Source organism: Eptatretus burgeri, unplaced genomic scaffold (assembly GCF_056783735.1).
Source record: "Eptatretus burgeri isolate ZD-2024b unplaced genomic scaffold, Ebu_testis_v1 Ebu_testis_scaffold_38, whole genome shotgun sequence".
NCBI classification, from domain to species: Eukaryota; Metazoa; Chordata; class Myxini; order Myxiniformes; family Myxinidae; genus Eptatretus; species Eptatretus burgeri.
In genome coordinates this window covers 1-12,500 of record NW_028221988.1, presented here as the reverse complement: position 1 = coordinate 12,500, position 12,500 = coordinate 1, and the positions used below count along the sequence as shown (strand labels likewise).

Genomic DNA, 12,500 nt, shown 5'->3' with positions numbered 1-12,500 from the left:
CCCTTCTTCACAATTTTTTCACCAGAGAGATTATGACAGATGATATTCGCGAGGACATGATGAACTGCATCTCAAAGGGAAAGGCGAAATATATCATGTTTAGGCAAGAGCGATTTATCGACAAACCTACCAGACTGAGTCCAGTAATCCATCGTTCTTCTTCCAAATCCATGAAAACGATCCGCAGTACGCCACAGAAGACTCTCAAAAAGACAATCAAGGAGCACAACAGAGCTGTCAAAAACTTCGAGATCGCCCGTGACCGTGGACTCACTTCAGAAACTTTACTACTTTACCATGTTGTACCCTCCCCACTCCTTTTTGACGAGGAGGGACTGATGACCAAGCCTGATAAAAGCCAACTTCTCAAAGAGTTGGAGACTTTCCTGAAACCTGACAACTACTGATACAAGCATCAGAGAAACTCAAACTTCATTATTGACGTTACGGCTAATGTTCGCAAAGTTCGATGAACCAGACTGGCAACTTTTCAAGAATTAGTTACGGCCTTTTCATCATTTACAGATGTATACCATGAGTTTGGGCGATGTGACTGTGTTTTCGATATGTACTCTGAAGACAGCTCAATTAAGGACGGTGAGAGAATAAGGCGTACTGACACTGCACCAATCGAGCTCAGCTGCGTCGAGCCAGGGACACCTCTGCCAAAAGAGATGGCAACCTTTGGCCTTCAAATGGTTACAAGATTCAACTAGAAAAGCTGATCTATTCTCATCTTCGTGAAAATGCGTCTCGAGTTGTTCGACGTTACCCCACTGTGGTCGGCCAAGTGACGAGAGAAGACGAGGACGTTCATTGCATCAAGGTTCATGAGGGCACAGAGACTGTTGTAGATCATCTCCATTCAACATTTGAGGAAGCTGATCTTCGCCTCCTTATACATATTCTTGATGCTCTGGACTCCGGATACAGCGTGTGTGTTGTGGTCTCCAATGACACCGACGTCATTGTTGCTCTGTTGTATCACATGCAAGTGTCTCTGCAACACAACCTGGAGGAGTTATGGGTTCGAGCTGGTCTGGGGGATACAACTCGATATGTGCCACTTCATATACATTTCCAGAACTTGGGTCAACATTTATGTGCAGTCCTGCCAGCTCTTTACAGCCTTACAGGATGCGACATCACCAGCAAAGTTGGTACCAAGAAGGCTGCACTAAAGGCGGATCCCAAGAGATTCCTCAAGCATTTTGCCACATCCCCATTCCGATCGGCTGCCGTAGCTCGCAATGCTGAACGATATCTGGTGAAAGTGCTGAGAAGAGGAAGCGACGCTGACGATTTCGTCACCCTCAGAGCAGAGATCTTTCACTGCAGCAAAAACAGCTGTCTGTACAACCTACCACCGACTTGTCAGGGCCGACATCCTCACATTCAGCGTGGGTTTTATTCCGCTTATACCATCATGCACGCCCTGGAGAACCATCTGGATCAAGAAACAGAGTCTGTGAAGCCTGAAGATTATGTATATGTGTATGATCAGGGTCACCTCATGCATGTAAGTTCTTGGAAAAATCTTGATTTCTGCTGGTCTGTCTCCTGGACTTGCCAAAAGTGTGCCAAATCAACATGTTCATGCCGGATGTCTGGGGTTAAGTGTGGGAAGTTCTGTCGCTGAATGAAAACCTCACGCAATGCCTGCAAAATCCCATTGTTTGTTCATATAGGCTAACTTGTAGCATAAAAGCACTGCTTGAGATTGTCGAGAATTATAATTCCCATTTATATGAAGAAATTAGTCTACCATTTATGGTTATACAATTTTAGTAACTACCGGGTACGATTCATTATCACTCAGTAAAATTCATTTGTTGAAATTGCTGAACATTGAAATTCCCCATTTTGTTTGAAATGGAATTATTCGGTAAATTATGGTTATTACCTGTTTATCACTACTCCTTTTATCAAATTGTAATTTGTGGGACTGATTAGGCGATGATAGAAATGTCTTCCTTTCTTGCTCTCTTGTCAGAACTGTGCTCGCATATGATACCAAGTTTTGTCATTACATTGACTTGCATCTAATCATCAGATTTCAATACATGATCTTTGTCGTACTTTGCTTGGTTTAAACAACTGTTTTAGATGATTGTATGATTCTACAACTGCGGATTTCTCGGTATATTTAAATAATGATGGTAACTCCTGCAATTTCGAGTATGTTTCATATTGGAAGTGACATTCATGAACGTTTTGAATAAATTGTCATTTATAAACATGTTAATGTTTTTCTCAATGTATAATACCAGCAAGCTGTTGCATATATGCCTATAATCAGATCAGAGCTCAACCAGTCATTGTAATTTATTGAAAGAGATGAATATTGTCAACCAGCTTAATCCACAAACATTAGGGGGTGATGTAGCATGTTTAAAGCTACGACTCATACGAAACTAACAGTTATAGATGAATTCCTCATGTTTGTATTCCTAAATTCCTTTAGAAAGTGATTGCAAACAACCTTGCAAGGTTGTTATAATATTTATTGGTGGCATTTGAAGCGATATCTGGTAATAGTACCCCGATATAATATGGTATTGTTGAAACCAGAAGTGATGTCACAAACAATTATCTAAATTATGGCAATTTCTGGATATTTTGTGCATTTAGTGTAACAAATCGCAATAGAAATTGGTTAAATGCACTCCAAAAATCAAACCAGAGCAAAATAAACCATTTCCGTGTGCGGGATTATGACGTTTTCCCAGGAACTCCGATATCGTCAATTTGGATAACTACGGGCGAAACCGTAAATGTTTGGCCGTGGCTGCAGAGAAAACGTACTTGGTTTGGAAGTGTTACCCAAACTTTTCTTGAAGGTCTTGGTTTCCAGAACAAGAAAATCCAAGGTAACGCCGCAGAAGATTGATGGACACGAACTCCCCCCCCCTCCCAGCGCCAGGACTAATGATGATGTGATTCCAGGTGAAATTTCAATGGGGAAATTTAGAGGAATGTCCTGGAAAACAAACAAGAAAAAGAGTAATCAGATATTGCTGGACCTCCCCAGAACTTGTTTTGTGTGGTGTTTGTGTCGTTTTGTGTGGTGTGTTTTGTGTGGTGTATGTTATTGTGTGTTACATAATTAATAACAGATATAACGACAACTGTCACTTTATAACTGCTGGCAATGATGACCGGTACCAAGACGTCCCGCTTTGATCGGATACCTGACCCTGACCCATGACGTTCATTATCATTCAATTGAATTTGGAATGGGATAAAAATACATTTAATTCAAATCAAGTGGAAGACCAAACAGGAATGGTCCTGCATTGGAGTAATCAGAAGGAATCCGAACAAGGAAAAAGCAAAGATGAGGTCATCAAGAGGAACCTGGAGAGGATTCACATTTCAGCTGCTACTTCTCTCCCCTCAGGCACAGCCAAGTGAGATTTATTATTTATTTATTTTTAAACTCATATCAAAATTAAATAAAAAAATAATTCCGGCTGCCAGAACACGTGTCCGATCAAGTTGAAATTTAAAACATTTATTCTCTATCACTACCAGATCATAAATCTGAAGTTTCACATCGATTGATTAAGCGGTTCCAGAGAAAACATTCTTTTGTATTTTCCTTCAATCCAAAATGGCTGCCAAACCATGTGACTGATCAATTTTGCCTTAACAAACTCGTATACACATGGTTTGAGGGAACATTTGTGTGAAGTTTCCCCTCGATTTGTCCAGCTGTTCTGGAGAAGAAGATTTTTATAGGTTTCAGGGTAAATCCAATATCGCTGCCAAACCATGTGACCGATGCTGTCAGGTGTGTGAACGTTTTGTTCCTCATGGAGAGACGGTAAGACGTGTAAAGTTTTGCCTCAATCTGTTCAGCCACTTCAGAGAAGAAGATTTTTTGAACGGACGAGGGTAATAATTTTACACATTAATAAAATAATGAAGTTCCCCATTTATTGGAAAGTGGTTAACTTCATCACGGAGCCAGGGAGACAAGCTTCAGGAGTCATGAAAGTGGTGGTAACTTGTAACAGCTTGTACGGCCTTTGAGAAGTAAAGCCACAATGTTGAAAAATAAATCATGTCTTTGTTTTGGTGATTTCAGCATGGAGAGTGAGTGTGACCATCCAACCCATTCCCCCAAACCACTCTTCCCTCTTTTTCACTCAACAAACTCTTCTCTCTCATCGGTGATCCTCCAAAATCCCGAGTGCTACACGTGATTGTTGGCGAATGTGTAGATTTCACTGAAAGGTTTGAGTCACTCATGGTATCTGTTTGATTATCTGCACAGGTGATCTGCTTCATTATATGAATGATAAAGGTACACTCATGACTGAGGAGCAGGTGCGACCCCTAATTCGTCAGGTGAGCTGAGCCGATGTTGATGGAATTCGTTATTTGTGATGTTTATCGTGTGGTTTAAAAACGGGATATTTAAAAAAAATAAGATTTTTTTGGAAACTCCTATTTGTGTAACCACCCATTAAGTCAGTCCTTTCTTTCCAGGCGGCTTCTGCATTCAGCGTCATGCACAGCAGGAACGTTACACACGGAGACATAAAGGTAAAATGAATCCACACAAAACATGATGATCATGCAGTCGGAGAAGGATATCAGTTAAAGACCAGGATTTGGAGAGGTTTCTGTCATTGTATGTGGATGTGTGAATGGTATTGATATGACAGTGTGACTCACCCTTCAGAGATCTTTGTAAGCCAACGGCCATCCATATCTGGTGCCCAACTGTGTCTGTGGACATCCTCTTCCAGTTGGGGACCTTTCTCGGAGGTCGGTGCCAGGATTTGCAATCCGGCCACTGTAAAACACTTTATTCCACAAAACACACAAAACAACACATGTTAAGCATTCAATGTTCTTCCTCCGTATCTACGAAATTAAACATTCTCCCTTGGTATGCTGATCCAACTTGTGTAAATTGAGTTATTTTCCACCACACACTGCATATCGCATGGGGCGATGACATATGTCAAGTTTCAATTTTCTTTGTTGAGCAGTTTTGGAGAAAATTGTCCAAATTTATTCCTTTAACCCAACATGGCTGCCATACCGTGTGACCTATGACATCATAGTTAGCAATAAAATATTCTCCATGGGGAGTCTCTCCCATGTTTAAAGTTTCACATTGATTGGACAAGTCGTTTCAGAGAAAACCATTTTTGGATAAGGATTTCAATTTATTCAATTATTGCTGGAATACCACTTCATTGATGACGTCATCGTCATCATCCAATGTGCCCCATGGGGAGTTGAGAACATATGCGAAGTTTCAAGTTTTTTTTCCTTGAGTGCTTTCGAAGAAAATGATGTGGAGTTTTTTTTCCCTTTAATCCTATGGGGCTGCCATACCATGTGACCTATGACGTCAGAGTTCGCAGCAACAATATTCTCCACCAGGAGTCTCTCCCCGATGTTTGAAGTTTTGCATCGATCAGACAGGCGGTTGCAGAGAAAAACATTTTCAAAGTGAAAATATAGAGATGCGGAAACGCGCGCGCACACACACACACACACACATACACACACACACACACACACACACACACACACACACACACACACACACACACACACACACACACACACACACACACACACACACACACACACACACACACAGATTCACAGACAGTGGCATTGCGATCGTCTTGCATCCCATTAAGGGCAAGACCTATAAAGATTGCCATAACAGAAGGTAATATCACAAGTTCCACATGGTTTGATCTGCTCAGCCGTGTCGGTAGAGAGCGGAAAGGACACCTGGTGCAGTTCAGATCGGTCAGGTTCACTGCACAGGTTGGTGAAAGCAGCTCAGCTGACAAGGGAAACAGTGACACTGGTGTCGACCTCCATTTCCAAACATCAATACCCATGAGAACGAGCAGAGGTTCAGATTTGGTGTCAGAGATGATGTAAAATCTATCATATTTTGCTGTTGTGGGTTGTGGGTGTTGTAAAGCATCAACATGTTGTCTGTATTAACATAACCTTCACTTAATTGCATGGCCTCCCCCCCCCCCCACTTCCCTAAGTTGGGCTCATGCATTGCTTGATTATGTTACAGTGGTGGGGGGGGGGATTGATATGCCACAGGCATGATGGTCCAATTGATCTCATACGTGGAGATATCAGTTTTCCCCTGTCAGACATTTTTGTGTTTTGAGTTGATAATGTACATGCAATAAGTAACTCTTGTTAAAACATTCAGTGTTGTATTTGTCTCACTCAATGTCCTCAAACCATGTGATCTTGTGGTGTGTTTATTTACAGTTCAGGTGATATGACTTTTTTTTGTGATTACATTTCATGTGATAAAGAGAAAATAAAGAGTGCGCTTTGAAAAGGAATGGTGATGCGAGTTGAGTGAAGCAGGTATAAAAGATTCCTTTCTGAAAATACAAACTTTATATCTTCCACACTTTGATCTTATCTTCGTCTGCTTTCCCCTCCCACCAGCTCGAGAACATCATGTACGATGACCTCGGTACCCTTAAGGTCACCGACTTCGGGCTATCACGTGTGTTTACACCTGGCACACTCCTGTTTGAAAGATGTGGAACACCTGAATATATGGCTCCGGAGATGTACAGAGACGAGGGCTACAATGGTCCTGCGGTCGACGTGTGGGCTCTTGGGATTCTCATGCATGCTGTAATGCAGGGATCTTTCCCATTCCAGTGGCAGATCATGGAGGTGAGTGTTCTCTCCCTCCTCACAATGGTCCGAATCATCGCGATGATCTTCATCATGATGATCAAAGGGAATGTCTCTGTCATGGTCATTCATAGTTACGAGTATCCTCATCAGATTTAACATCAGCCCAAGTCAGTGAAATCGTTACAATGAAAGAACAGTAACTGTGAAGAAACGATGATTTTATGGGAGCACGTCACCATTGCAATGGAGAAAGCAGCAGCATTGTACAATTTGTTCACTGCATGTTGTTTTATCCTTGGTATAAATTTAGAATGTAAAATGTAAAAATTGGATTATCCACTCAGAGTCTGCAAGGTGGCGAGACAAATTGTGAACCTGGTCGTTTCATAGCAAACACTAAAAATGGTACATGTTGATTCCTCGTTGGACGCTCAGCATTTAGAGGATAGAGCAAAGATATATGCCATGGACTGGCATCCTGTGGGTTCGTGTGTGAATTAACCTTCATTGCTCCACCAACTGTGGATTTGGACAGCGGTTAATGAATTGGTGAATTAACAGATCGATCTCTTTACAGGAACTGGCATCATTCAATTATCCCTATGAATATGATCCTCCCACTTCTGTTGGACACCAGTGCACTGCGCTTTTGAAAGCCATGCTCTGCATGGATCCAACCAAGAGGATTTCAATGAAGGTGTGTGATCATTTGGCTGCTTCTCCTTTGTATGTTTGATTTTAATTTACAATGGTTCAACCAGGACTGCAAAAGTTCACTTTTTGTGGAGTAAGCGGTTCTTGATCATCAAATGAGATGGAGTCGAGAGGTGATCATGCAATTTTACGGATATGGATAAAACAAATTATTTTGCTTTGCAGGAGATCTTGGAGCATCCATGGATGAACAAGGAGACTCATGGGCCGAGGAAACGTTCACATGACTTTTTAAGTGTGGATGTGGATGAAACACCAAGCAAACGTCTTCGTAAATACAAAGGTACCGATTGATGCTCTGTCTTGGCTGTCATTCCGCTGTTTAAAACATCAACTAATTCTTGTGAACCTCACAACAGAGCAATCACCAAAGAGAAGTGGGCAAGTCAGCGTTCCAAGCAATGGTCTCAAAATTGAAATGACAGAGAACAGTCGGAAAGAAAAGCGAAAACGGGAAGATGATAAAAGTTCGAGTGGAGAGCAGAGTACTGACAAGAACATGAAAAGACAGGTGATGAATTTTGGATGCTTGCCAGGTGATTGGTCGTTTCCTGGTAGATATCATGTGTTTGTTGCTTTGCGATTGTGCAAAAGGTCCCGTATGGTTATCTACGCGGTTGTACTTTTTAAACTGAGTGGTGCATCTTTTTCATCACCTGTATACCCATCCTTCCGAATGGCAGACGAGATGCAAACAAATCAAACTCTTCGCAGTTAGTGTACGGCAGAAAACTGGAATTTGGAAAGGGTATCTGGATGAGCAAACAATGGCCTACCCTGTACGAAGAGCACGATCATATCCACAAGTGAATGGTTGCAGATGCAGACAAGCGACTGAACGTCCCCTTTGAAACGGCCGTGGGCTTTATGGTGGAACCTGCATGTGAAGCACATTTTATACTTTCACTCTCTTCTCTTGGCAATCATGGGAATTGTAACTAAATGGTGGGGATGCTCCCTTTCTATGCTCATCTTCGTTTGCATCATATTCGTTTTGCCTTTGTTTGTAGTGACAATGCATCGTGCTGAAGCCATTGTCATTTTTTTTCTGAAATCATTTTGGTTCCTTGGAGTTTAAGAAGGGAGTTGTGTGTAAATCAGATTTGGAAGCACACCAGAGAGAAACACATGAAATAGGTGATTATCAAGGAGTACATGGTGAGGAATGGTGAGAGGATCAGAAATAGATGATTTTTTTTTTTGGAAACAGCAGAGGGTTTGGAACTATTTGTTGCAGGTTTGGAACTTCTCGTATCTAAAGCTATGATGGTTGACTGATGCTGTGGTTCGTAGTGTGGCAGCTGTTTTGTTTTGTTTTTAGGGCGAGGAGGGGTTCCTACAGACAGCAACCAAGTCAGGACGCCTTTTTAGGTCATCTCTACCGAGATGACCCAATGAAGCCGGACCAGATGTCCGTCCGTCCGTCAACAATTTTTCTTTCCGATCTTGATGAAACTAAGTATGTGGGTAGAGGTCGATGAGTGTTGCACAACGATATAACTTCTCTCCGGGTTCAAGGTCAGGGTCAAGGTCACGAGGTCACGTAAGTTATAAAAATCGCCATTTTCAAAACCTATCTCGTCTGCCATTCTACATGACATTCAGCAACTGTTTATTGATTATGATCGTAAAAAATATTATCGTGTATCTAACCGGACAGATTTTTGAATATCCGTCCCGTTTGGCTGCCACATAACCTGGAAGATGGTGGAAAAAACCTCCCGGTACAAATAAAACTTTTTACTTCCGATCTTGATGAAATTTGGTATGTGGGTTGAGGTCGATGAGTGATGCCCAACGACATATTTTTCCCAGATTCGAAGTCAGGGTCAAGGTCATGAAATTTGTGAAAGTGGCCATTTTCAAAACCTATCTCGTCTGTCATTTTAGGAGATATCTGGCAACGGTTCATCGATTATGATCGTAAAAAAACATCACAGAGATGACCGTCACCACCACACGGGGGTAATTTTTAATTTATTTTGAGATCTATCCTGCCATCTGCAACTTAAAGATCTTATAACCTGGTAATGAGTAGAGTAGATATGGCAGAGGCACCTTCTGTTGATCAGCAAGTGCTGGTGTGGCACAGGGGATGATGGTCACTATTCCAGGAGGTGTGTGTGTGTGTGTGTGTGTGTGTGTGTGTGTGTGTGTGTGTGTGTGTGTGTGTGTGTGTGTGTGTGTGTGTGTGTGTGTGTGTGTGTGTGTGTGTGTGTGTGTGTGTGTTATCTCCATTATATGTGCATGCTTTTGTTGGCTGCAATTTCCACATGTGGTTGGCTTTCAGGAGATGGAACAGAGACTGACCAGGACATCATCATTTCACGATTCTCACTGATCACAAGCGCTGTTTGGTTTGTTCGGTCCGACTCGGGTGCCGTTTGACACAAGTAAATGTATATGAATGCGAAAAAGTACACAAAGTTGGTTTATACGATTCAGTGCACGTGTAACCTGTTTTCACACTTTGCAGAGAAAATCCCCAAAAAGAAGAACATGAACCCAATCATCCACAGAACTATGTGACCATTCTCAGATCTGAAATGACATGAACAGTGAGGTAAGTGACACAAAAGGACATCTTGTGTAACAGTGCATGGCACCAGCTCTTTTGTAATGATCTCGTCCGCTTCAAGATTCACTTTATCCACAAATGACAATTTTGTTCACAACAAATGGAAAACCCCAAATTCAGACGTTCACTTTTTCTCTTCAAGACTTTATCCCTCACGGAATAAAAAGCTTCCATCATATGATGCACACATGATCCTCATTTTTATTTGAATGGGTACCAGTCTTTTTGCCCTGACACTTTTTTGTACATGTGTGGAATGGTGCCTTCAGAAACAAAGTTCTTTGACATCATACATTGTCCCCTGATCAACAGGAATTACATCCATCAAAATGTTTTCGTGTATGAGCGATCTTATAATGTTTGACATGTTGCACAGAATCGTTGCTTTTAGCTGAGCCTCAACCTCACTTTTAGAGAAAAGGATGAAGAATCATATTTATGTTGGTGACGTATACGATGTGAGTTTAAAGAGAAGTTGGTGAGGATATCATCGGACACAATGAAGCTGATGAATGGAGCGGTTGAAACCCATGCCTCAACAAGCAGTTATGCACCGGTTATCTCAGGCCTTTTCATCGGTTGTGGTCATCGGTGATGAAGGTTGTGGTTGAAGTTTCATCAAAATCGTGTGTTTAGTTCAAGCCATAATGAATTAAGTATTTATAGACTCACTCACTCTCACTCACCTACGGACACTGCTCGATCATGTAAGCTTGAACATGCATGTTGAAGCAACAAGGTCTGATGTTAATGGGACTTACAGACACGGCACGGGACACTGGCGGCTGCAGAGATGTGCGGTGAGCTGGAGAGGTGGTGTGACAACCTGGAGAAACATGAGGAGGATATTAAGAGGTATGTGGATGCATATGCACACATCAATGGTGTGAAAAAGGAGTTGAGACAATCAAAGAGAAATGGGCGAACACCCATTCCTCTTTCTCTGAATTTGGTCACATTCAAGGTCAAAAGGGAGTGTGTGTCTGTGTGTGTGTGTGTGTGTGTCTGTGTGTGTGTGTCTGTGTGTCTGTGTGTGTGTGTGTGTGTGTGTGTGTGTGTGTGTGTGTGTGTGTGTGTGTGTGTGTGTGTGTGTGTGTGTGTGTGTGTGTGTGTGTGTGTGTGTATTTCTCGTTCATAACGCACAACATTTTCTCTCTGCCAATGCCTATGTCACTCTCTCCCTCTGTCCCTCTGTCCCTCCCTCACTCTCTCCCTCGCACCCCTTCCCCCCCCCCACCCGTCTCCCTCCTTTATTTTGTTGGAAGATGGCTCCCACCAAAAGAAGGAAATGTACAAGAAGCGTACTTGCCCAAAAACAATTTGCGAAAGCTGCATCCAGGGCAACCTTGCCTCAACAGCAGAAAGCAAGACCAGAAGGAAACAGCAACAATGACTGCATTCTGCCCCCCCCCCCATACCTCCGATCTCACAGTCAGTGAGTGCTGTACTTCAGTCGGTTGTCCATTCTATCTGGTTCAGGAGGACACAGTTCAAGCCTATGAAACCTTTGTCGCCCCTGTGTGAAGTGGGGCCATCGCCGTAAAATACAAAACACACAGGAAATGGCACTTTGTGTTGAGGCGCGGCGATGATGGTCATGTTTAACCCTCGACCAGTCAAAGATCCCCAGGGGGTTAAACACAGCAAGGTAAGCCTTGGTCTTATTTCCTGTCTCCCACTTGTCTCTCTCTCTCTTTCCTTCTGCACACTCCTCTCCCACCCCCACCCCTCCATCCCCTTCCCTACCCTCTCTGGCCCCAAACCCTCTCTGTCTCTCTCTCCCTCTCCATCCCTCTCCCCACCTCTTGCCCCCCATCTCTCTGCCCCCTCTCTTTACAGGTGGTATTTGCTTGTGGGTAATATATTCAGCATGTGAATTTTTAAGTGCCAAAGCCTACCTCTTGGGTTGATCTTGTCTGGAGTCTCATACCAAGGGGGAGGGGGGTCTGTGTTGTGTGTGATGTAAGGTAGAGTTATTAAAACGGAAGGCCCGAGCATGGTCCATGTTCATCGATGTGGATTTTTTATATTTTTTTGTATACCTTGTCGAGGCTCGTATGAGAGCGAACACACAACGCATAGCAAGAGGGGGGGTGGGCATGTCACAAGAGGGGCGGGAGTGGGAAGGACAAAACAGTGGGGAAAAGAGACATTAGGAGATATGTGGAAGGAAGAGGGATGGGGTGGGTAACATGGGGAAGACAAGGTGGACATTACAGGGACTTTCAGGAAGGAATGCAGGGAATTTGAAGGAGGTGGGTTTGGGGTGGATTAACGTTGGTAGAAAAGATCGAGGATTTGGATGGGGTACGATAAGAGGTGGTGGTGAACAGCTGTTTTGAAGGCCTGGCGGAAAGAATGGGATTGAACAGAGTGAGGGAGTTTATTCCAAACGTGGGAAAAAGAGGAATGAGAGAGTCAAGGTGAGTAGTGACTCGTGATTTTGGTAGATTTACCAGAAGGGGGTTGTTCGCGGACCTTGAGCGCCCTGCGGAAAGATGGGGGGGTGGGAGAGGACATATCGCAGACAGAGCAGACGGGGTGA

The 12,500-nt window shown here is 43.0% G+C and overlaps 1 protein-coding gene and 1 pseudogene across 7 annotated transcripts in view; both read left to right on the top strand.

The window, feature by feature from the left end:
• LOC147007718 (uncharacterized) overlaps nucleotides 1-1,700 on the top strand; it is a 4,975-nt pseudogene extending 3,275 nt beyond the window's left edge.
• The window catches only part of LOC147007717 (serine/threonine-protein kinase MARK1-like), a 55,684-nt gene extending 44,155 nt beyond the window's left edge, over nucleotides 1-11,529 (top strand). For 5 of the 7 annotated variants that reach the window (XM_085866539.1, XM_085866541.1, XM_085866540.1 and 2 more), the window contains 6 exons: nucleotides 4,280-4,353; nucleotides 4,495-4,551; nucleotides 6,463-6,699; nucleotides 7,241-7,360; nucleotides 7,543-7,660; nucleotides 7,737-8,411. In XM_085866539.1, coding sequence (XP_085722665.1) covers nucleotides 4,280-4,353; nucleotides 4,495-4,551; nucleotides 6,463-6,699; nucleotides 7,241-7,360; nucleotides 7,543-7,660; nucleotides 7,737-8,095 — 965 coding nt within the window. In that variant the 3' untranslated portion in view covers nucleotides 8,096-8,411. Of the gene's footprint in view, nucleotides 1-4,279; nucleotides 4,354-4,494; nucleotides 4,552-6,462; nucleotides 6,700-7,240; nucleotides 7,361-7,542; nucleotides 7,661-7,736; nucleotides 8,412-9,853; nucleotides 10,534-10,718; nucleotides 10,811-11,220 lie in introns of those variants that run through there. The other 2 variants (XR_015053959.1, XM_085866544.1) reach the window with 2 other exon arrangements.
• Nucleotides 11,530-12,500: the final 971 nt, after the last annotated feature.